Here is a 24,195-nt window from a genome sequence, read left to right as displayed (position 1 = left end):
CATTTTTTCCATATTAGCATTGCCATGAAATTAATGAAAACAAGGCATGGTATTATCGAATACATTTTCCAAGAAACCCCCACTTCTCCTTACATGGTTCCTTTCGACACCCCCACTTTTCATGAGAGATGACATATCAGTAGGTGGGAGCATAGAGACCCTGGGAGATGACGTTGCAGCTGGACCCTTTTGAACTATCTGGCATCCAGAATCACAACAACACACACAGGATTCTGCCCCATTGAAGCGTGCACATCGTTTTCGTGACGTTGTCAGCTAAACCATCTATGTTAACTACTCATACTGTAATCATATAAATAACTTTTGCTCGCCGTGCCTGCTATTTATCTGTACCTGTGTATTGTTCATTACTCAGTTATATTTTCTAATGGAGCTAACGTTAGCTAGATTAAATTATACATTTTATATAAGCAATTTAACGTTACTTACCAACTTTCTTTGCGTATCCACATGTCGGAATTTTACAGGTTTACTCATACAAAACCACACGGGTGTATTGGTCACAAGGCATTTCATTGTCATTGTAGAGCAGAATAAACCGTACCCTGCCATCCTTTCGTGGAGCGTTGGGAATTGGCTAACACAACAGGCCACTGCGCATGTGTTTGACGTTAATAATCGCCACCTGCTGGAATGAACGCACAGTACTCTGTTAAAGGTGGCAACAGAGTACCATTCATGAAACTCATCTGCGTCACAGCGAGAGAGGAAGAACGAAATCTACATCAACAACAAATATGTCGGACCAATACGCAACCGTCCAGAAAGGTTCCCTGAAACTGAAAGGAATAGGCGTTGTTTCCGCCGGTAAAAAGTATGTATTTCATGTTATTATTACTTATAAGTCAATGTGTTCTTAAAATTGTCCACACCGTACTCTGTTTAAAATGGAGTAAAGTAGCTAGCTCTCTATCTTTATAAACCAGATAGAACAATGAGCCAGATATTTCACCAGATTTAAAAATGTGAAGCATCCGGTTGGCGTTTCCACTCACTGCCAAATATGGTGATGAGAGGAAGCTCAGTGGCCGGAAGTAGGAGTGAGATTCATTTTGTCCGACATTACAGTACATTTTCTCATCGATTAAACATCTCCATGCAGTTTTCTGTTTCCAAAACTAGAATATGTCGCAGAGTCGACTGCGTTTTGTAGACTTTACAATTTGCAAAAGTTTATTTTTATTTTTTTGCCAGCTAAGCTAACCATCTTGCTAACTTTTGGTCCTGGTCAGTTCCTGGATGGGAGACCAGATGCTGCTGGAAGTGGTATTGGAGGGCCAGTAGGAGGCACTCTTTCCTCTGGTCTAAAAAAATATCCTAATGCCCCAGGGCAGTGATTGGGGACACTGCCCTGTGTAGGGTGCCGTCTTTGAGATGGGACGTTAAACGGGTGTCCTGACTCTCTGAGATCATTAAAGATCCCATGGCACTTATCGTAAGAGTAGGGGTGTTAATCCCGGTGTCCTGGCTAAATTCCCAATCTGGCCCTCAAACCATCACGGTCGCCTAATAATCCCCGGTTTACAATTGCCTCATTCATCCCACTCCTCTCCCCTGTAACTATTCCCCAGGTCGTTGCTGCAAATGAGAACGTGTTCTCAGTCAATTTACCTGGTAAAATAACGGATACATTTTATTTATTTTTAAACTATCAAACATGGTAACAACAGCTAAATCATATTTTGTTCACTATAAATAGTTACATAGTGTTAGCCTTCTCGAATGTATGTAGCTTTTAACAACAGCTAAATCATATTTTGTTCACTGTAAATAGTTATAGTGTTAGCCTTCTCAAATGTATGTAGCTTTTAAGTGCACCGGCCATCAGTCCATCAGCACCGTTCTTTACCCTACCTGCCTCAAGCTCACTCCTGGCCCCTTACACTAAGTCTGAATTTGTCCGGCTAGGTGACCTAAACTGGGACATAATTAAACCACCTGACCAAGTCCTAAAGCAATGGGCTCCCTAAATCTTTGCCAGATTATTATCAATCCCACAAGGTATGACTCCAAACAAAAAGGCTAATGTCCTTGATGTTATCCTCACAAATTATCCTGGTAGGTATCTGTCTGGTGTTTTCTGTAATGACCTTAGTGATTACTATTTTACAGCCTGTGTTTGTAATGGCTGCTCAATGAAACGGCCTGTCCTGATTTGTCATGGGTCAGATGGTTTAGACCCTTTCTTTAAGGTTGCTGCCCCTATCATCGCCAAGCCTATCTCCAACCTTTTTTAATCTGTCTCTCCTTTCTGGGGAGGTTCCCATTGCTTGGAAGGCAGCCATGGTTTGTCCTTTATTTAAAGGGGGAGATCAAGCTGATCCTAACTGTTATAGGCCTGTTTCTATTTTGCCGTGTTTATCAAAAGTGTTGGAAGAACTTGTCAATAATCAACTGACTGGCTTTCTTGATGTCTAGTATTCTCTCTGGTATGCAATCTGGTTTCCACTCAGGTTATGTATGTGTCACTGCAACCTTAAAGGTTCTAAATTATGTCACCATTGCCCTTGATTTTAAGCAATGTTGTGCTGCTATTTCTATTGACTTGGCCAAAGCTTTTGATACGGCAGACCATTCCATTCTTGTGGGCCGGCTAAGGAGTATTGGTGTCTCTGAGGGGTCTTTGGGCTGGTTTGCTAACTACCTCTCTCAAAGAGTGCAGTGTTTTTCCAAGTCAAATGTGCTGTCTCAGCCACTGCCTGTCACCAAGGGAGTACCCCAAGGCTCAATCCTAGGCCCCACGCTCTTCTCAATTTACATCAACATCATAGCTCTGGCAGTAGGAAGCTCTCTCGACCATTTATATGCAGATGATAGTCTTATACTTAGCTGGCCCCTCCCTGGATGTTGTGTTAAATGTTCTACAACAAAGCTTTCTAAGTGTCCAACAAGCTTTCTCTACCCTTAACCTTGTTCTGAACACCTCTTAAACAAAGGTAATGTGGTTTGGTAAGAAGAATGCCCCTCCCCTCACAGGTGTGATTACTACCTCCGAGGGTGTAGAGCTTGAGGTAGTCACCTCATACAAGTACTTGGGAGTATGGCTAGATTGTACACTGTCCTTCTCCCAACACATACAGTGGGGCAAAAAAGTATTTAGTTAGCCACCAATTGTGCAAGTTCTCCCACTTAAAAAGATGAGAGATGCCTGTAATTTTCATCATAGGTACACTTCAACTATGACAGACAAAATGAGAAAAACAAATCAGAAAATCACATTGTAGGATATTTAATGAATTTATTTGCAAATTATGGTGGAAAATAAGTATTTGGTCAATAACAAAAGTTTATCTCAATACTTTGTTATATACCCTTTGTTGGCAATGACAGAGGTCAAATGGTTTCTGTAAGTCTTCACAAGGTTTTCACACACTTGCTGGTATTTTGGCCCATTCCTCCATGCAGATCTTCTCTAGAGCAGTGATGTTTTGGGACTGTTGCTGGGCAACACGGACTTTCAACTCCATCCAAAGATTTTCTATGGGGTTGAGATCTGGAGACTGGCTAGACCACTCCAGGACCTTGAAATGCTTCTTACGAAGCCACTCCTTCGTTGCCCGGGCGGTGTGTTTGGGATCATTGTCATGCTGAAAGACCCAGCCACGTTTCATCTTCAATGCCCTTGCTGATGGAAGGAGGTTTTCACTCAAAATCTCACGATACATGGCCCCATTCATTCTTTCCTTTACACGGATCAGTCGTCCTGGTCCCTTTGCAGAAAGACAGCCCCAAAGCATGATGTTTCCACCCCCATGCTTCACAGTAGGTATGGTGTTCTTTGGATGCAACTCAGCATTCTTTGTCCTCCAAACACGACGAGTTGGGTTTTTACCAAAATGTTATATTTTCGTTTCATCTGACCATATGACATTCTCCCAATCTTCTTCTGGATCATCCAAATGCTCTCTAGCAAACTTCAGATGGGCCTGGACATGTACTGGCTTAAGCAGGGGGACACGTCTGGCACTGCAGGATTTGAGTCCCTGGCGGCGTAGTGTGTTACTGATGGTAGGCTTTGTTACTTTGGTCCCAGCTCTCTGCAGGTCATTCACTAGGTCCCCCCGTGTGGTTCTGGGATTTTTGCTCACCGTTCTTGTGATCATTTTGACCCCACGGGGTGAGATCTTGCGTGGAGCCCCAGATCGAGGGAGATTATCAGTGGTCTTGTATGTCTTCCATTTCCTAATAATTGCTCCCACAGTTGATTTCTTCAAACCAAGCTGCTTACCTATTGCAGATTCAGTCTTCCCAGTCTGGTGCAGGTCTACAATTTTGTTTCTGGTGTCCTTTGACAGCTCTTTGGTCTTGGCCATAGTAGAGTTTGGAGTGTGACTGTTTGAGGTTGTGGACAGGTGTCTTTTATACTGATAACAAGTTCAAACAGGTGCCATTAATACAGGTAACGAGTGGAGGACAGAGGAGCCTCTTAAAGAAGAAGTTACAGGTCTGTGAGAGCCAGAAATCTTGCTTGTTTGTAGGTGACCGAATACTTATTTTCCACCATAATTTGCAAAATAAATTCATTAAAAATGCTACAATGTGATTTTCTGGATTTTTTTCCTTCTAATTTTGTCTGTCATAGTTGGCCTCTCTCATCTTTTTAAGTGGGAGAACTTGCACAATTGGTGGCTGACTAAATACTTTCTTTCCCCACTGCATCAAAGCTGCAGGCTAAAATTAGATCTAGACTTGGTTTCCTCTATCGTAATCGCTCCTCTTTCACCCCAGCTAGATTACGGAGACATAATTCATAGGTCGGCAGGTAAGGGTGCTTTCGAGCGGCTAGATGTTCTTAACCTTTCGGCCAACTGATTTGCCACCAATGCTCCTTATAGGACACATCACTGGACTCTATACTCCTCTGTAAACTGGTAATCTCTGTATACCTGTCGCAAGACCCACTGGTTGATGCTTATTTATTAAACCCTCTTAGGCCTCACTCCCCCCAATCGGAGGTACCTTCTGCTGCCCTCATCCTCCACATACAACACCCGTTCTGCCAGTCACATTCTGTTAAATGTCCCCAAAGCAGACATCCCTGGGTCGCTCCTCTTTTCAGTTTGCCCAATGATGTTTGTACCATGTTGTGTTGCTACCATGCTGTGTTGTCATGTGTTGCTGCCTTGCTATGTTGTTGTTTTAGGTATCTCTTTTATGTAGTGTTGTGTTTTCTCTCTTGTCGTGATGTGTCCTATATTTATATATTTTTAATCCCAACCCCAGTCCACGCAGGAGGCCTTTTGGTAGGCCGTCATTGTAAATAAGATTTTTTTTCTCAACTGACTTGCCTAGTTAAATAAAAGTAAACAAACATATAAGCCTAATCTAGTATTTCCCTCAAAGCTCGAGCTGGTGTAGGCTAACTATGTAGCAGGCTAGCTAACTCCTCACTAACAAACCTTCATGTGATGGCATTATTTTACTCTTTTAGAAAGAAGAAGAACAAGGAGAAGAAGCATCGTTTGGAGCAGCAAATTAATACAAATAAAAATGAAGAGGAGGAAACCAAGAGTGGATACATTGACAAAAGAACACCAGCTCAAATGGCTTTTGTCAAGATGCAAGAGAAGAGGGTAATAATCATTGTCCTAAATGTATTGTCCTACTGATGTTCTAGCACTGAAATAGAGACAATGTTAGTCATGGGATAAAAGTACCTACTTCCTGTTTCAAATACCAATATTCACACCCAATTTTTTTATGTTTCTTTCAGCAAATGGAGAGAATTTTGAACAAAGCAGAAAAAACTCACAAGCGGAGAGTTGAGGTAAGACCATATTATTTGAAAACATCTGCATGAATTTACTGTAATTCAGAAAATACACTTGGAGATTTGAGTTCTACAAACCCCTTGAATTTACAATAAACAAAGGTATTTGTGTTGTATTGCAGGATTTCAACCATCACCTCGACACCCTGACAGAACATTATGATATTCCTAAAGTCAGCTGGACCAAATGAAGAAGAATCCTGGACCATTTTCATTTTAGAATATGCTTTAGAAAAACATTTTTTTTTTGCCCATTCTGTGTCATTTGTTTTACATTAGTCATTTTATAATGTGGTAATTGGTGTGACTATATTTTGGTTCCATACATAGAATTATACTAGATTAGACATGCTGTGATGTGTATTTAATTAAACTGACTTACTTTTCCTTGTCTGGAATTTCACTAATTTATTCACCTTACATTTTTTACATTGGTATTGGTTGTGTGTAGTTCATTGCTGTCAAGATTGAAACGGGAAACGACAGGTGGCATTTTCCAGGCCCAATTGCAGAGCCTTCTATTGTAAAGTAGAGGGCTGAGCTGTGGTCTCTTAAAACACCACACGCGTACAGTGTAGTCACTCAATATATTAATTACAATTAGCATAACTTGTAACTTGTAACAATGTAGCAAATTATGTATGAAGGCAATATTTGTGTTGGGAATAGACAATAATTATTGTAAATATTAGCAAAGGTTTTCTATTATATTGGCAAGATAGTCGAGTAATCGCTCCAACAATGGAAATACATTACATGTCTTCAAAGGTTGAAGGCAGGCGGGAGGAGGCGAAAAGGTTGGACCATTCTAGCGAATAAGGTCAGATACGCATGCCAACAACAGGCAGAACTCTGATATAAAGTCGTTTTGTTGTTGTTGAAAGACCACGTGCGTTAGTTTATTGGTAACAATCGATCTCGAAACGTATATTTGATCAAATAAGCCTCACGTAGCAAATTCGCAATTATATTATTTTGATGACCAAATTCGACACTCATATTCAAAAGTTCCTCACTTTCGCGGTCTTGTTTTCGTGGACAAAATTTGGGCGGAGTAAACCCTCTCGTTTCGCTTCTTCCTCTCTGATGTTAGCCGGTAACACCGAGCACTCCTAGGTGGATGCTACTATACCGCCGCATGTTTTAGATATTCTAAATATTTTTCACAGGTACCAACTCGTAAGTTAGGACTAGCAAAATGTCAGCAAGTGCGGTGTATGTGTTAGATCTTAAAGGCAAGGTAAGAGGAAAGTGATGAGCTCAGCCAGCTAAAGAGCTAACGTTAGCTAGCTTAATCTAACATGGTTCACATTAAAATGTTTACTAATGCATCACATAATTTGATGGCCAAGTTACAATATGTAGCTAGCTACTTTACATTCTAAGACATATACAATAGTGAATTTGAGATGGCTAGCTTTTGATGTTGATACGGGACATTAATAATATGCATTCTAGCTAGTTACTTAGCTAGCATCTACCCCACCCAGCTTGACTGGTATTAGGATCAGATTGGGTTCAATGAATCACGTAATGTATTGTGGCCAAATTCTGCATGATTATGATAATGGTTGTGGTGGCCTTATGAACAGTATCACAAGCCTGACCATCCATGGACGTCATCATGATCACCAACATTTGCCCCCATCCTAAGGCCTGTTTGAGAATGAGAACACCCTTTATGTGAAGCCTCAAATGCAAAGTCCCGTTAGACCCATGTAGATGTTTGTGTTCTATATCAAAGACACTTGATGATATGAAAACAGGATGCCTGTTCAGAATGTCACCAGGAGGCACATACCATGTAGGATGGAGAGACAGCTAGAGAAGTAAGTTCCTGTTGACTTTGTTTCACCGCTCCAGGTTCTGGTTTGTCGTAACTACAGAGGAGATGTGGACATGTCAGAGATTGAGCACTTTATGCCCATCCTCATGGACAGAGAGGAGGAGGGCAATTTATCCCCTATCCTGGCCCACGGAGGGGTCCGCTTCATGTGGATCAAACACAACAATCTGTACCGTATCCTTACTGCCACTTACTCAACCTCTCACACGGGATTAGAATGACTACTGCCTCAGTATTCCTTTTCCTTTCCAATATATGGTTCCCAATAGAAATGGGAATCGATTCCATATTTTGCTCTGGGTAAAAGGGAGAGTGATGGTTGGTTTGACTGCTCAGGTCAAAGTACTACTTCTCTTGCTGAGAGTTCAATGGTTCACTTCTTGCAAATTCCACTTGTAGTTGTTCTCAAACTGGCCACCTTTTTTAAGGTAGATACAAGTCGACTTATGTTGAAAGCCCCACATCAGCTTTTCACCTTAACAAATGTTCCATCAGTTGTAGCAACGTCTAAGAAAAATGCCTGTGTCTCCTTGGTCTTCTCTTTCCTCTACAAAATTATCCAGGTGAGTTACAATTCGTCTTTCTATAATGGTGTGCAGTAGTCTTATTTTCCAATAACCCAGAAGTATTACTGGTGGTTAACTGGTAAAAAAAAATGTGTTGTATCTAGACTCAGCCTATTGTCTCTGCAGGTTTTCTCCGAGTATTTTAAAGAGTTGGAAGAGGAGAGTATCAGAGATAACTTTGTCATCATCTATGAGTTGATGGATGAGCTGATGGACTTTGGCTATCCTCAGACTACTGACAGCAAGATCCTTCAAGAGTGAGTATCCTACCTAGCCCTTATTCTGTCTACAAAACTCTCTCTGTACAAACCTATGTTTAGCTTCCATTAAACAGTTTAAAATTCCTCCAAGTTAAACATGATTTAATAATGTAGTAGTGACCTACAATACTGTGTACAGCTTATCTTCCAGTATGGCTGCAGACAGACAGTTTCTGTCATTGTTGTCCTGTCCTCTCACCAGGTCTGTCTCTGTTTGTTTGTAGGTACATCACCCAAGAGGGGCACAAGCTGGACACAGGGGGCCCGCGCCCTCCTGCCACCGTCACCAACGCTGTGTCCTGGAGGTCAGAGGGCATCAAGTACAGGAAGAATGAAGTCTTCCTGGATGTCATCGAGTCTGTTAATCTTCTGGTGCGGCGCCTTGTCACGTCGTGTTCTAAGTCTTAACACTCGCCTTCCTCTAATACATTCTTGGCTTGCAATGTTTATTATTTCTCTATGACAACATTTCTCTCCTCTCTGCAGGTCAGTGCGAACGGTAACGTGCTGCGCAGTGAGATTGTGGGCTCCATCAAGATGCGTGTGTTCTTGTCAGGGATGCCTGAGCTGCGTCTGGGCCTCAATGATAAAGTTCTGTTTGAGAACACTGGCCGTGAGTTCCTCTGCACTCTGTGTCCCTGGATTGGTTATAGTTCAGTTAAAATTCAATTGCATGTCAGATTTCCAAGCTGTTTCTGTCTGTATTCTCATCCCAAATTTTAGAAACTAACGCGCGACTTAGCCTTTTGCTTAGAATTTCCCATCGGCATCATTGTATGATTTGCAAGGAAGTTGGAGTTGTGTGCTGTGCTGTGCTGTGCGCACATATTTCAAGTTAGGATTCAGCTCTTACCTCCTAATCTATTAAAATTCTTAACAGAGCTTGTATTTTTTTTGCAGAAAACTGTACTTGTACCAGGTACAATCCTCTCATGCCCTGACTCTCTCTGTCGCTGTGCTCACCAACAGGAGGGAAGAGTAAATCAGTGGAGCTGGAGGACACCAAGTTCCACCAGTGTGTGCGTCTGTCTCGCTTTGAGAATGACCGTACCATCTCCTTCATTCCCCCCGATGGAGAGTTTGAGCTCATGTCCTACCGCCTCAACACACACGTGGGTACTGTATGAGAGAGAGAGAGAGAGAGAGAGAGGCCAGTTTCATTAGATGGGCTTGTCATAATGGGTCTTTGTTTTTACAAAGATATGAAGTCTTCGACAAAGAAAAGAAACAGTGTTCATGAAGCTTCTCCATCGAAAAGGGCTTCTTAGTCCAAGACTAGGTTTAATCTCTGTCCAGGGAACCGCCCCCTTTATGGGACGGGCATGCAATTAGAAGTGTACAAGTTAAAGCTGGAATCGGTACTTGGTGAAACTGCCACGTCCGTTTTGCAATATTAAAGCAATTAAGAAGTTACTTCAAACAACTAACGCTGTTTTTTTTTGTCCCTTGGGAATTGCACATCATTGCACGAGCAATAGAATAGCAGAGTATTTATTGCAATTTTTTTACTCTCCGTTTCATCAACTAAACAAAACCGATAACAAATGCGCTGGGGCAGACAGTGACCCTCTTTCACCTTATGCAGATTTCAGCTTTAAGGAATTGCTATTTTATTTATGCATATAAGATAATGGCATGCCATTTTGCATGTGCAAGAAAGGCGTGTCAATGCCGAAATGACCCTTTCGTTGTATTGATGAGTTGTTGTTTTTTAAGCCTATGAAATGTGTTGTCCCCAGGTGAAGCCCCTGATCTGGATAGAGTCGGTGATAGAGAAACACTCCCACAGCAGGATCGAGTACATGATCAAGGTAAACACCAGCCCTGCAATGTTACCCAGCAGCTAACAGTATGCTCTAGTATCAAATCAATCAAATCATAAATGCAAATAGCATGATCTTCAGAAACTCCATGTATTAGCCTCTCTTTTTGTGTCTAAGGCCAAGAGTCAGTTCAAGAGGCGCTCCACTGCCAACAACGTGGAGATCCACATTCCAGTTCCCACAGACGCAGACTCGCCCAAGTTCAAGACCACGGTGGGCAGTGTCAAGTGGATCCCAGAGAACAGTGAGGTTGTCTGGTCCATCAAGTCATTCCCGGTGAGCACAACAACACACTGGACTGCATGCTAGCGTAGACCATAGTTCTCAATGTGCGGCTCTTTTGAGTGTCTGAACATCATCATAACAACAAAGACCTCATGTGTCACTTAACTGACCTGGATACATTTATGTAAAACAAAGTCCACATTATCCTAACTCTTGCTCTGTTTTGTCTTGTCCCAGGGGGGTAAAGAATATCTGATGAGAGCCCACTTCGGTCTGCCAAGTGTGGAAGCAGAGGACAAGGAGGGGAAGCCCCCCATCAGTGTGAAGTTTGAGATCCCCTACTTCACTACCTCTGGCATCCAGGTGAGCATCCTCACTGCAGTACCTCTTCTATCCTCCAGGGGTCTCTTGTTGCTGTGACTGGGAATCATTCTAACACAGGATGGCACTGTTGTAACACAGATGAGGTCTGGCTGCTCCTGCTGAGAACCTGAGGTGTGCTTGGTTTGCTGCTTCAAAGACTGGTGTCGTGTGTGCATGGTTCTGTTGTAGGTGGAACTGCTGTCGTTTTTAATACAGACCGTACAACAGACTGTCAGTCAACACAGGGACAACATCACTGTAGCGTTGGTCTGGCGGGTCTCTCTGTAACATATCTACACTACAGAGTTAAGGTGTCGTTGACAAGCTACACTCAGAAGGATGTACACACAATCAAATAGTTCTGCACAGGTACTGTATAGCCAGCATCAGGCAACTGCCCAAAAAAAAACTGCTCCAAACACTTTGTATTTAATTTAACTCGGCAAGTCAGTAAGGAACACATTCTTATTTACAAAGAGGGCTAACCCGCACTACGCTGGGCCAATTGTGCGCCGCCCTATGCGACTCCCGTTCACGGCCGGTTGTGATACAGCCCGGGATCGGAGCAGGGTCTGTAGTGATGCCTCTAGCACTGAGATGCAGTGCCTTAGACCGCTGCACCACTCGGGAGCACCAAAAACTCACTGCTTTTAAGACTAACTTTGTTTTGCTCTGTTTTATTGAAATGTTTCTACCAATAATACTCAGACCGAATGCTCAATAGGTAGTAGATGGGCTGGTTAAGATTAGGGGCAGAGTACAATTAGGGGCAGAGTACGAGTGTTCAGGTCCTTATTTAAGTCGGGCAGTGTTCTGGATCAGTGTCAAGCTCTCTCTCTCAGCCCTCTGCTTCCAGATCTGACACCAGGGAAATGACATCAGAGCCCAGAGAATCAAAGGAAAGCCTTTTCGTTGGCTCGGTGCGGGGTTTGCTCGCCTCGGGTCTTTGTTTCCTGGTGAAAAACGAGCATGGCCAACTTATTATGGAGACGCACAACCTCACATCAGCACTAAAACAAACCGCTTGCGTCTCCATACAGGAATACAAAAGCTACGAAGTCAACACATTACACCATTGTAGGGATTAACGGGATCCTGGGACTGTCCCGGGAACACTTCACCCCCCCCCCCAAAAAAATATGACAAGATCCGGGAAATTACTTTTCCTTAAAGTGGCATTTATGCAATTCCACAAAATACATGACATGTAGAGCAGCAGATTAGCAAAAAATAAAATAGCACATCATCCAAACAGGTTGTTGCATGGAAGCCTTGAGTCTAGGATATTTACTTCACACCATAAATTCAAAGAGCACGCATAACTGACACTGCCGGACTGCACACGCGACCCGAATGCAGTTAGTAAACCCTACAGGAAACCCCTACAGTACAGCCTAGGAAAACATGTGTGCCTCTTTGAGCTTTTGTTGTGCCTTCCGACAGTCACACACGTTTGATAGGCCCCTATGCACAATACACTACATCTGTCAGTCTTTTAAAAATTCAGAGGCCCGAGGGGAAATCTTCTCCTGTTATAGAGCCTAAGCTTTTCTTCAATTGCACTGAAACCCCAAATCCTTACTTCTGTCTCGCGCGTAAAACCCTAACGTTATTCTGTGGTGACATTATCGAAGCACGTTTTTTTGCCTATGCATGTCAAAATACATCTATAACAGTAGAGAATGCGTGATCAACAAACGGTGTGAGTATATATGAATGTTATAATTATTTATTTTTTAACAGAGTTTGTCCCTGTTAAGGTATGTTTTTAAAACATTTCCTCTCTTCATCTCCCCGTTATTCATGAGCTGATCTGCTATCTGTATAATCATGGACTCCCATTTTGCCAAATGTAGGAAATATTCTGTCATTCGTTGGATGTTATCTAGCAAGCTTAGTAACTTTGTTCATTTGACTTTTGTTTGTATGATTCGACAACTCTATGCCCTCGGTGCGTCCTAAGTGCAGTCTTTGTTGAGATGACCCACTGCTGAAATGCACTAAATTGAGGAACATGATAATGGCCTGTTTTGCAATTCACAGCAATGTCATTGGCGATCAAAGATAGTTACTCAATCATTACTAAATATCAGTTTCATTTGCTCTGAAATCTTTACATAGTGGCGCTGACAAGCTGTCGCAACGTCTCTCTTATTTGGGCAGAACCCTGGCATTTTCACCATATCTTGGTTTTAAATGCTTTAAAATGGCACTTTGTGGACTCCAGAAAGAATAGCTACTCCTTCGGCAAAACGAGTAAACAAAAAAATTCAGATTTTTGCATTATTTCCCAGCATTCTCAGGATGAATATGAAGGATCTTCTGGAAAATCCCATTGTGCTGCAGCGCTGTGTTTTTGTGCTGTACCTGCAGAAAATGTTCAGCATTAGTAACAATCTAGCTTAGACTTTCAAGTTTGCCTAGGGACTTCTCTAACCTGCCACGCATTTGGCTAAACACAAATTAAGGAACTCTGGGGATGCAGGGAACTGGTTATTAAAGTTGAGTTAAGAGTCAGTAAAGCAGGAGAAACTCAAGCCTGTTATCTACACCTCCTTTGTGTCGTATTGTGAATGTGCCATGCTAGCTCACAGCGGTGACATCAGGTCACATTGCTGGAAAGCCGCATTGGTGTCTGGTGGTTACGATCCATAGCAGGTTTATGTGTGCGTTGGGCTGGTTTCCTTTCTTTTTGTACGAGCGTATGACATGTGTTCACAAGGCCTCTTGTCTTGCCAGTAGAGCCACAGGATATGTTACTTGGTCTCTATCTCAATTTACCCTCTCTGCAAATTCCCTATCAAACTGTTTTAATAAATTAGACATTCTGCCCGATTTATATTTCTTTACCCAAATGTTAGAGCCAAACATTCTCTGCTAAATTAGAGCTTTTCTCCGTTTTTGGTGTTCCTCCCATGTCAATATTCTGCAGTGGCGTCCCACACAGAATTGAAAGGCAGAGGATTAAAATTACACTTTTCTTGAAATTCTCTGGAAATGAGGACATTTTGGCAATAATGGAAAATGAGGGATTTCGTAATCCAATGGCCCGACTGAGAGACATTCAGTGTCTTCCTGTTGTAGTGTTCTACCAGAGAATGTTCTCCGAAAGGTTTCATCATCACTACAAGATGCACTCGTAACAGCCAAACTTATTTAACCCTAGTGGGGGCACCTTGAGGAAAGTGTTGCTTGTAAACCGAAGCCCCTCAAAATAACTCACTCAACCAGAGATCAATGGAGCCTTCATCAGAGATGCTACTTTTAGCTACTAGAAGCTACTATTTAGGGGTTTTGATGGGGAGCTATTTTGTGGCCCTGGCTGACCCCAAGGTCGCTACGCTGGTGTTCCAGGGCCTCTTGAACTGTGCAGAGCCCCTGTGGCCACTCCAACGGAGCACACCGCACGCCACCGAGGATCTCTGCTAGCATTGAGGGAACATTAATGCAGCCTGGGCTTATTACAGGGAGTGCGCCACTTACTGCTCAGTGTGTGTGTGTGTCTGTGGGTGCGTGCCTCTGCATATGCCTGGCTGCATGTGTGACCATGTGTTTGCACACTCACGCTCTCCACGCTACCCGGTCTCTCGCACACGACACACAGCACCGGGGGGTGGGGGGGGGGGGGACCACATCATCAACTCCTTGATTAGACAGCGTGGTATATCAAAGTGGGGTTTTACCCCACCGCCAACCAGCCAGGCCTACAGGCAGATGTGCATTAAGCCCCCCAGCCATATCCCATCTGAGGTAGAAAAGGGAAGTTTACCACCAGAGCGGTTTGGGCTGCTCCAGAGGCATAGGCTGCTTGGTTTCTTTATAGCCTGCTGATGGTAGGGGGGGAAGCCACATCAGGGCTCATCTGTCCCCCTCCAGGGGATAATTACAGCCAGGTTCCCCCTCCCCTCAGACACAGTGGCGTGGCCCGCCAGCCCCTCAGAGGGATGTACTCCATATAGGCCTAGTCAACCACCAGAACAGAACGCCTGGCCAACTGCAAAATACTGATGTACTACATTATTTACAGTAAATATATCATAGTCTGTATCATGTACTGAATTTTTTTTTTTTTTTTAACTGGTACTGTGCATGAAGATGATAACTGTATTTGGCACAGGCATCATCACAGAAGTTCCGGTGTGGTATCAATTTCACATGCGATTTGATCTTCCTTTAATGTAAATAAACTGTTCTTCCTTTTATAAACAGAAATGATCAGACGTCTATCAGTAGTTAGTGGAACTGTCCCGTGGGCCTAGTTATTTCAAAAGAGAACTTCACAAACAAGTTGTTTGTTGGACCATGGTTGACGGATTCATTGCCTAGTTCCGCTTGAACGTTCATTGAAGCTCTGACCTCATGCTGATCAAATCAAATGGCCGTTGAAAAGGTAAATTGTCTACCAGACTGCCTGGAGAAACCGCTTGTTCTACACAACTAATGTCTGGTATTCACATTCTCTAACGTCTCAGAGAAATCCTCAACACTGAGGACACATTCATCCCCAAGATAAATCTGCTCTATTTCAAGAGTGTGTCCTTAAAATATGGCATTCTTAGCTTGGTCCGGCTGTGCCCCAAACTTTGGAACGAATGTGTGCGAATGTTTGTGCCTGCTTTGGCCTTACAGTAGTTTAGAACAACAAACATCTAAATTTGTAAGGCACCAGACTACTTGGACACAGAGCAGTAGGCTACACCTCGATTTAGCGGCGTTCATTACAGCATCACGTCGGCCAACCTTGTTACGGTCTGTGACTAACTGGTAGTGTAGGAATAAGAAGCTACCAATTTCACCACCGGCAGTGTAGAGTTGTAGACAGGTCAACTAATGTTGGAGACTTCGGGACAAGAAAAATCCTCTGTCCTTGTTTCACCCCGTGGCTACTATTCCTGCATCTCTTTTGATCAAGGCTATTTCTCACTATGACTTGGTCTTGTTGGCAAAACCATAGAAACGATGAAATATTGAATTGGCTCAGTTAGCATATCACTTTTAGGCAAGGATAGGAGACTTAGGAGGTTCAGCATGATTCTGGCTGATAAAAGTATGGATGTATAAATGTAGGCCAGATGTAATGGATGTGTTGGACAAAAAACATAATTTATCATCTTTAGTGATTATATATGAGAAGATCGCATAGTTGAGGGTTGCTAGGGAATGTCAACATAACCACCAGGCCGTTCTGATGGTCCTTGTTGGCTTGCATTGACCTGCGAGCACCCCTGTTCTGCCAATGACAGCCACTAGACCTAACTAGTGTTAGCCTTGACCTGCCAGCACTGAGATTCTCCTGTTCTCACAATGTCTAGACTGTCACACACACACACACACAGCTCTGAGACCGTTCAGACAGTCCTCCTCCTATATGCATATAGACATATTCATTCTGCATTGTGTATTGGCCGTGTAGGATCCGCCTCGTACACCCTTTTTTAGATTTTAAATCACACTTGAAAAATAGGCGTCGTGCGCCTAAATGGGAGGCGATTTGTACAGCGCACAGTCCAAATACAGCGCTAGTCTGATATGGATCAGGTCAGCAGACCGATTTTACCTCTGTGGAGTAAATGATGTGTTTGTATCCAACTCGGTTGCCTTTGCACCAGCATGGGGGATTGTAGCCTTTTTTTTTTTTTTTTTTGTCGAGGAACACAACAACCCTCTCTGTGAAGCTGTTTGTTTCCTGTTATGAGAAGAACCACCCTGTGTGTCTTGGAGGCCGGTTGTGTCCTGGTACCGGCAGTGTTCACACCTTTTCTGAGAGGAAGATAAAGGATCTGTTTTGGGTGGCCGACTGCATGCCTGTTGCATCTTCATCAGGACCCCCAGACAGACGGCCCACACCCAGAGGTTTTTGTTGAGGTGCCTGTTAGGGCCGGTGTCCTGTTGTAGCATGGGTTTCTTCATTACGGCCCAGTTATGATTCATGGTACCCTTGTTGTAAAGTGTTTCACTCCCTAAAGCAAAAACTATCATCTTTCCCATATGGTGTTGATAAAAAGCTCAGTATTTATGTGAAGAGAGCTGGGCTGCGGTGCGGTGTGCTGTGGCCATTTACACATTGTCAAGTCTGTCTGTCAGTGTAATTCTCTGGGCGGTTATGGCAAGTGTTTTATCCTGGAGAAGATTTAAGGCTTAATCCCCCACTCTCTTGTTCTGTTAGGATCTCTGAATGCCTCAAGGTTCTCCTCGTTTCAACGAAAGCCCAGCCATGAAACAATAGCGAACTGTTTTACGATGGGGTAATATGCAGCTCAATCCACTGATAAGCTCACCACAGAGATAAGCATGTTAATTTTATGCTGTTTGTTTTATAGGCCTCAGTGTAAATAATGAGATTTTAATGACAATAGTAGTTAACTCCCTGTCAAGCGTTCTGCTTACTATCAAAGTTTTCTCATGTGACATGGCTCAATTTGGTAAATTCAGTTATGTAATATTATGCAATATGTGTGCCCTTGGTGGGTCTTGTTCAATAGGTTGTAGTTTCACAAGAAGGGCAAGTGAAGAATTTATGACATTTCACATAGGATTGGGAAGTGCCAGTTCCCTAATTTTGTATTAATATCTCAAAGTTTCTTAACCACCAGCTCGTTTTTCTCCTGAATGTGAGAGAAGTTCCCATCATTTACAGACATTGGCTTTGTTTGCTGGACATGTATGACCTTATGGGTGGAAATTGGCATTGTTAAAGTTAGTATTTTAAGTGAATATAAAAATAATCTTCCTTGTAAAAACAACACAGTATCATGTATAGTTAACCCTATTTTGTTATATTCAATGTACTTTACTTGACCGGTTTTCCAAACAGGCTCAGAATGACATGAAATGCATGTCAAAACATTAGGAACACCTTCCTAATATTGAGTTGCGCACCCCCTTTTACCTTCAGAGCAGCCTCAATTTGTCAGGGCATGGACTCTACAAGGTGTTCCACAGGCATGGTGGCCCATGTTGACTCCAATGCTTCCCACAGTTGTGTCAAGTTGGCTGGATGTCCTTTGGGTAGTGGACCATCCTTGATACACACGGGAAACTGTTGAGAGTGAAAAACCCAGCAGCGTTGCAGTTCTTGACACAAGCCGGTGCGACTGGCACCTACTACCATACTCCGTTCAAAGACACTTAGATATTTTGTTTTGCCCATTCACCCTCTGAATGGCACACACACACACAATCCATGTCTCAAGGCGTAAGCATCCTTCTTTAACCCGTCTCCTTACCTTCAATCACACCGATTTGAAGTGGATTTAACAAGTGACATCAATAAGGGATTATAACTTTCACCTGGTCAGTCTGTCATGGAAAGAGCCGGTGTTCATAATGTTTTGTCCACTCAGTGTATGTATTCTATAGAATTTGACTGCTTCCTCCCTTTAGTCACTGTTTGTGCTAGGTGTGACGGTGGACAGGTTTTGTGATGTTTGCTCACTCTTGTTTTCAGGTGCGCTACCTGAAGATCATTGAAAAGAGTGGCTACCAGGCTCTGCCATGGGTTCGATACATCACACAGAACGGAGGTAAGGCTAAAACTAGACATTCACACCCATCAAAACCAAACCTCCCAATGAAGACTGATCCTCAACCCACCACACTGTAATAATGATCTCTCATTGTCCCAGCCACCAAACATCTGCATATGAAACGCACTGTCATCTGCCATCAATCCGATGTGTTGAACTATGCATGTCTGAACTGCCACGTGTCTCTGCTCGTCTGCTTCTGGGTGGGCCCCCCACGTTGCTCTGTTGCCCCTCACATAAATGTTTGGGCTTTTACTGGTTTCAATAGTTTTAGTAATTGCAGCACTGAATGTTGCTTCAGGGACCGTTTTGCCCTGCCTAGGAATAAGTCTAGGGGACACTGCTACCAAGTGGTCTGTAACTTCCTTCACTGGATTTTCCCCTGCTTCATGCAGTGCTGTGTGGTTCTATTATCTCCCCTCTGCTGTGTGCCATGTTGTAAGGCTCTACAGTACAGTCTGCAGTCCGTCTCCCTCCAGGCCTCTCTCCCTGATCAGGTTATCTGTGCAGGTGGTCTGAGACAGGGGCCCCTCCCCTCCCAACTCTAATTGGCAGGAAGGGAGCATCCAGGAAATAGCGTTGTTCTTGGCGGCCGCTGGCCAGCTGTCGTACTGTACTACACCCCAACTAATGGCTGTCTTACTTATACACCGGCCCCCGCAGAGCCAACCAACATATTCATTACCTCCGATATCAACCAGAGGAAGGCATTCGTCTCCGCCGACAGTTTGTTTTGAGACTTTGTCAATCGGGGGGTTGAATCTTTTGTTCCGAGCAGTCTTTGGTGTCTGCACCGTGCAAGGCCAGACTCCATGTCCTGGTTTTGTTGTTGTCTGCCTGTGTGGCTTGAAGATATAGTAGAAGTCTAGCTTAGCTCAAATCGGAATCGCTGATCCGGATGGAATTCATGTCAATATTTTCACTACAATAAAAGTAGATTCAACGGACAAGAAACAATATCTCCAGTGATCCAGTCTCACCCGACGGTATCATGATATTTGACAATATGAGTCCCGTGAATTCTACGGCTCCATTTTGTCTAAATCCCCTCTGACATAGATGAGTTCCACCTCCATTGTCTGCGAGGAGAGCGAAAGCCAACACATGCTGAAGCGGTTATGAATGATGCTGCAACGCTGACATTGATACTATCTTTTGAAAACGAGTGAGAAAGGGGAAGAAAAACAGGAGGGAGGGGGGGGGGGGGCGCTGAGGTCCCAGAGTACTGAGAGAACCTGCTAGTGTAGCTAGAGGGGAGGGCGGGCCGGTGGAGAGGCTTTTGCCAAACGATGGTGACCTATCCCATTTGGGGTTAGCGGATGACGAATGTAGGCAGCCCACAGGGACTCCATGAGCACGCCCTTGCTCTTAAATGTTTATCTTACCTTTTGTCTCGGGGTTATTGCCAGTGTATTTAGCCAAGGAATGATTTAGGAATGCACATGTGAGTAGGGGAATTCAGGGCTGCTGAAACTGAAAGCATACTTTTTTCCATCGCCCCTCTCACAATGTTTCTGATAGGATCTAATTAAACAGGGACCTGTGGGTCTGTTGAATGACTTGTCTTGAGTATGGCTGATAGATATCATACTGGGGAGGTTAGACCTTAACGTGGGTGGATCGCTGAACACTTACAGTAGATGTACTGTATTTAGACTGAGTTCATTAGTTGACACAGATCTAAAAAATGTAAGAACGCTGCCATCATACAGCACTGTTGTATCTCGCCAAAAGGGAAGGTGTAGATTCTCATTTCCATACATCTGTATTTGTTATGTTCATGTGGGTGGTGTGTTCCGCTTAGGGTTAAACAAATACTACACCTTTTTGTTTATTTGAGTTAATGCCCATAACTTTAATTTATAAAAAAAAATCCAACTTTATTGTCACTCATCAACCCTGTAATTAAACAGATTTAAGTTGACATGTTATGGAAGCTGTCAGGGCAATTAAACAACACGGATCACAACGGTGCAATTACACAAACTAGGTGTGAAGACAAGATATCTCATGTACGCTACCTCATGTGCTCAGGCCTCTGCCAAGTTTTGACTTCCACGTTCACCCCCAACGCCCCAACTGAATAGCCAACGCCACCTGAATTGACTGCTTGCATCATCCCGATGAGCTCTGGGTTCTGGTGGCCAAACTGGTCACCAGTTTCCAGACGGATTCCTTGCCAGGGCCCACCGCAGACTTCCACCGCACCACCATTTTGTGTCTTTTTTTTCCCCTCCTATGTAATTTTGTTGATCAAAAGAGCTGCAACGTTAGCGGAAAGATGTCCCGAGCCTTTAACTGACGATTCAATCTTCATGAGATTGATTTCATCAAAAGAGCTGAAATGTAATTAGGGCATCCTTAATATTAAGCGTGGTAGCCCTGTGTGGTTTTATTAACGTCATCTATTAACGTTTACACCTTCAAAGGGGAAGGTCAATAATAATAATTCAATGTCTCGGTGACATCTCACTGTTATCAAACAATGAAAGACAAATTTACTTCAAATTCCACGTTTCATATCACTTTTGAAGAGGACCAGTGTTCTTTTATGGGGAAGCGATACACGACACCGTACAGCTCTAGAAATAAAGCACTGGCCCTAACCCAACTAGAGGCCTTGATGCCTTTGGCAGCCTGACAGTTTCTTCAGGCTGAATGAAAAGCCTTGTCCTATTTGCAGAGCGCCCTTGGGTCCTTGATGTGGCTGTAGGTCCTGATTGGCATATTGGTGGCGGTGAGGTCACGGACTGGGCTGTCGTTGAAGACTGGTGGAAAGTGTAGGAGCGGTGTGACAGGGTAATGCCACCCCCAAGGACCTGTGGCTTTACCCCTGCACCGACAAGCACTTTGTTGTGGACCACGGAGAGCCGATGGCACCTCATCTGCGTGTCCCTGTGTGTGACTGTGCCACGGCCAGGAGCCTGAGTCAGCAAAGTCACGCGTTGGCTCCGTCTCCGCAAGAAGAGCTGTGTGTGCGCGCGTGCATTTCTGGGGAGAGGGGCGCATGGGACCAAATTAGAGACCTCCCATGCGCGTGTAGTGAAGGCCTGGAAAGACAACCTATCAATTACCACAGCCAAAGTAGTCCTGAAGACTTAAGCTGCCTTATTCTACCCCTTTAATGTTCTCCTCACTCAAAAGCCATATAGGAAACCAGCATGTGTTTGATGGTTAAGAGGACAGTCATTTTCAAGGAGGCTTGGGGGGGGAATAAGCCTCCAGACCCATTGTCTAGCCCATGGCATGTGCACGCTACAATTAGACTGATGTGTAGACTGGATTCAAGAGTTCAAGTCTCATATTTTGTAAGAAATGTCATATTGCAGAGAAGTGGTATTTAGACGTTTTATTAGGTCTGTTAAAGTTGTTTTGAAGGGGTCAAAAGTCTTTTAGTTTTATTCACATGAAAACATTCTGTCAAACTAACAATATGAAGAGCCACATTTAGAAAGCGAACCGTTGCGTTTTACTAGAAGTAAACATGTTATGATATTTAAAGCGTGTGTGTGTGTGTGTGTGGCATGCACATGTGGGTGTCTGTGTTAGACACTTCATAACTACCAAATTTGGCACGTCATTTCTCGAACCACCGTCACGTTAAAGGATTTAACCGTCACGTTAAAGGATTTACAAATGTCAGTAGTGCGTTTCAAACCCACGTCACGTAACAATACTATTGGGCTCAGTTCACCATTGTTCCAAGTGCCTCTGGTTCCCCATAGCAACCACAAAAACACTGCTCCACCGTAGGCTTTGCACTTAATTGCTCTTAAAGCAGATATGATTTAAGGCAAATGAAAACCAGATACGCTGGGCTTGTGGGGCAAGCAGTTTCATCACTCCATGTCTAACGTTCCACACACCACACTGTTTCCATAACAAACTGTGTTTTTTTTATTTTTTATTATTGTTATCATTACAGAAATTGAGGCTGTGTTCTTTAGGCTAGAGTGTGATTTTGGAGAGGTTTCCACGAACAGACGGTACTGATCTTGTTAAATCCGGCCCCCTCGTCGCAAAAGTGAAGTCCGCACAGTCCACACACACACATACTGTACATTCACACACACACACAACAGATTGTGTACTTGTTTATGTGTGTGAGGGAGTGCGGATGTCATGCTCACCTCTACTCAAAACTCAGATTCCTGAACAGATAAGCAGTCAGAACTTGGCTTGAGCGAAGAAACCAAACTCCACACAGCTGTGTGCTTCCCATTGTAAATGTATGTGCATTTAAGATGTTTATTTACGAATCATGCTGCCAAGCATAGCACCAGAGGAACTTAACATCTCCTTACAAACACATAGTCTTTGGTCTGAGGGAACTAAAATAAGGAAACTTATCCTCGAGCTGGTTCTGCTGGTTTTAACAAGAGTTTTCTCTACTTATTGTCTTTCTTCTGTTAGTTTTATAATGGGTGGAGACAACTCCCACAAGACGAATCACATTTTATTTAGATTGGCTCTTGGAGTAATATTAAAATGTTAATGAATTATGTGTGTTTTGAGGTCAAGATGGAAGGGTAGGGAAAGGACTTCTCTGTAAACATTCGCTTAGCTTTTATGGCCAAACCGATGTTTCTAGATCAGTCAATATTCATGTATGACTGTCAGCGAAATGGAGTTCGCGAATTGTTTAATAATTGTACTTTTTTTTTTCTCTCCAGATTACCAGCTCCGAACCCAATAGAATCTGCAGCAGAGGAAGGACCGACCCATATATTTCCAGGATGTATAATTACCTATAGTCCTATGTCATGGACCGTTGTTGTCAACTGTCTTGTTATCTTTGTTTTCATTTCCATCTTAAAGTTTGGTTCGAATTTAAGTGCCATAACACAAAAATGATACTCCTCTGAAAGTTCTGAATCTAGGCTTTTATTTGGTTACAGTTGTATCCCAAAAGCAGTGAAATGTATAATATTTCTAGAGTTACTCAAAGGTAGGTCAGTTGCAAATAATAAATACAGTTATTGATACTTTACTTCCCTGTGGTCTAGCGTTCTAAGCTGCTGTCTCCGGATCACACATACCCCTGCAGCATGGGTTTGAATCTGTACCACTGCTATTTTCTCTCTATTCTGTCCTTCTATCTATCCTGCCCACTAAAAACTGAAATAAGTGAGTGGGACTGACAATCCTTTTAAAGAAAAAAGGTACTTCCTCTTTTTCCATCTAAATGACATGCTTGAGATTTTGTTTCATAGGGTCAATTTCAGGTGTTAAGTTGTGTGACCAACAAAACAGTGCAGTGTTATAAGAAGTGAATGTGAATTGACAAACAGCTTTCTTAATTTCTCTGTTCCATTTACTTGGTGGGAGCCTGACTCGAGGCTGAAAAAGCTCTTCAATATATATTGTTTGTGTGGTGTCAATCTGTGTGGCTGTTATGAGATGGGGTGCATTGGTACATTCATGCAGGTCAAAGTGAGCACTTAAAATAGACAAATTGTAATAGAATATGTGCCACATTAGTTTTTATGTTTGTGTCAGCACTCCAAAGTTGCAGTACCTTTATGCCTCCATTAACCTTCTTAAGAATAAAACCCTGAATGCTTATTAAGGATGTATTATTTTCTAGTTATCTGTTTATTCATTTTAAAACATTTTTTCATTTGACATTTTGGTCTTTAATTTGTTTTTGGGTTTCTTATTCTCACATTGGTCAGTGGAATTAACATGACTGTTTTGACTAAAAAATAAGTTGAACAAAGTTCTCATTTACAACCTGGCCAAGATAAAGCAAAGCAGTTCGACATATAAACAACAACACAGAGTTACACATAAAC

General features: G+C 43.0%; 2 protein-coding genes across 3 annotated transcripts; both read left to right on the top strand.

Moving 5' to 3' along the window:
* The first annotated feature begins 665 nt into the window (after positions 1–665).
* Positions 666–6,177, top strand: LOC135512719 (protein FAM32A-like). Its single transcript, XM_064935031.1, has 4 exons — positions 666–835; positions 5,453–5,594; positions 5,735–5,788; positions 5,914–6,177. The coding sequence occupies exons 1-4, from the start codon at positions 759–761 to the stop codon at positions 5,980–5,982; spliced, it is 342 nt and encodes a 113-aa protein (XP_064791103.1). The 5' UTR covers positions 666–758; the 3' UTR covers positions 5,983–6,177.
* Positions 6,178–6,841: 664 nt separating this feature from the next.
* Positions 6,842–23,965, top strand: LOC135512703 (AP-1 complex subunit mu-1). 2 transcript variants are annotated; one of them, XM_064934998.1, is made up of 12 exons: positions 6,843–7,031; positions 7,655–7,811; positions 8,133–8,200; positions 8,330–8,460; positions 8,688–8,835; positions 8,950–9,076; positions 9,433–9,575; positions 10,203–10,274; positions 10,404–10,562; positions 10,749–10,874; positions 18,322–18,397; positions 23,074–23,965. In XM_064934998.1, the coding sequence occupies exons 1-12, from the start codon at positions 6,990–6,992 to the stop codon at positions 23,094–23,096; spliced, it is 1,272 nt and encodes a 423-aa protein (XP_064791070.1). In that variant the 5' UTR covers positions 6,843–6,989; the 3' UTR covers positions 23,097–23,965. The 2 variants fall into 2 exon arrangements, with proteins under 2 accessions (XP_064791071.1, XP_064791070.1); XM_064934999.1 differs by lacking the exon at positions 18,322–18,397 and having other exon boundaries at positions 6,842–7,031.
* The last annotated feature ends 230 nt before the right edge of the window (positions 23,966–24,195 follow it).

Source organism: Oncorhynchus masou, chromosome 24 (assembly GCF_036934945.1).
Source record: "Oncorhynchus masou masou isolate Uvic2021 chromosome 24, UVic_Omas_1.1, whole genome shotgun sequence".
NCBI classification, from domain to species: Eukaryota; Metazoa; Chordata; class Actinopteri; order Salmoniformes; family Salmonidae; genus Oncorhynchus; species Oncorhynchus masou.
Note: the sequence above shows the minus strand (reverse complement) of the source record. Positions and strands in the feature narration are given on the sequence as shown.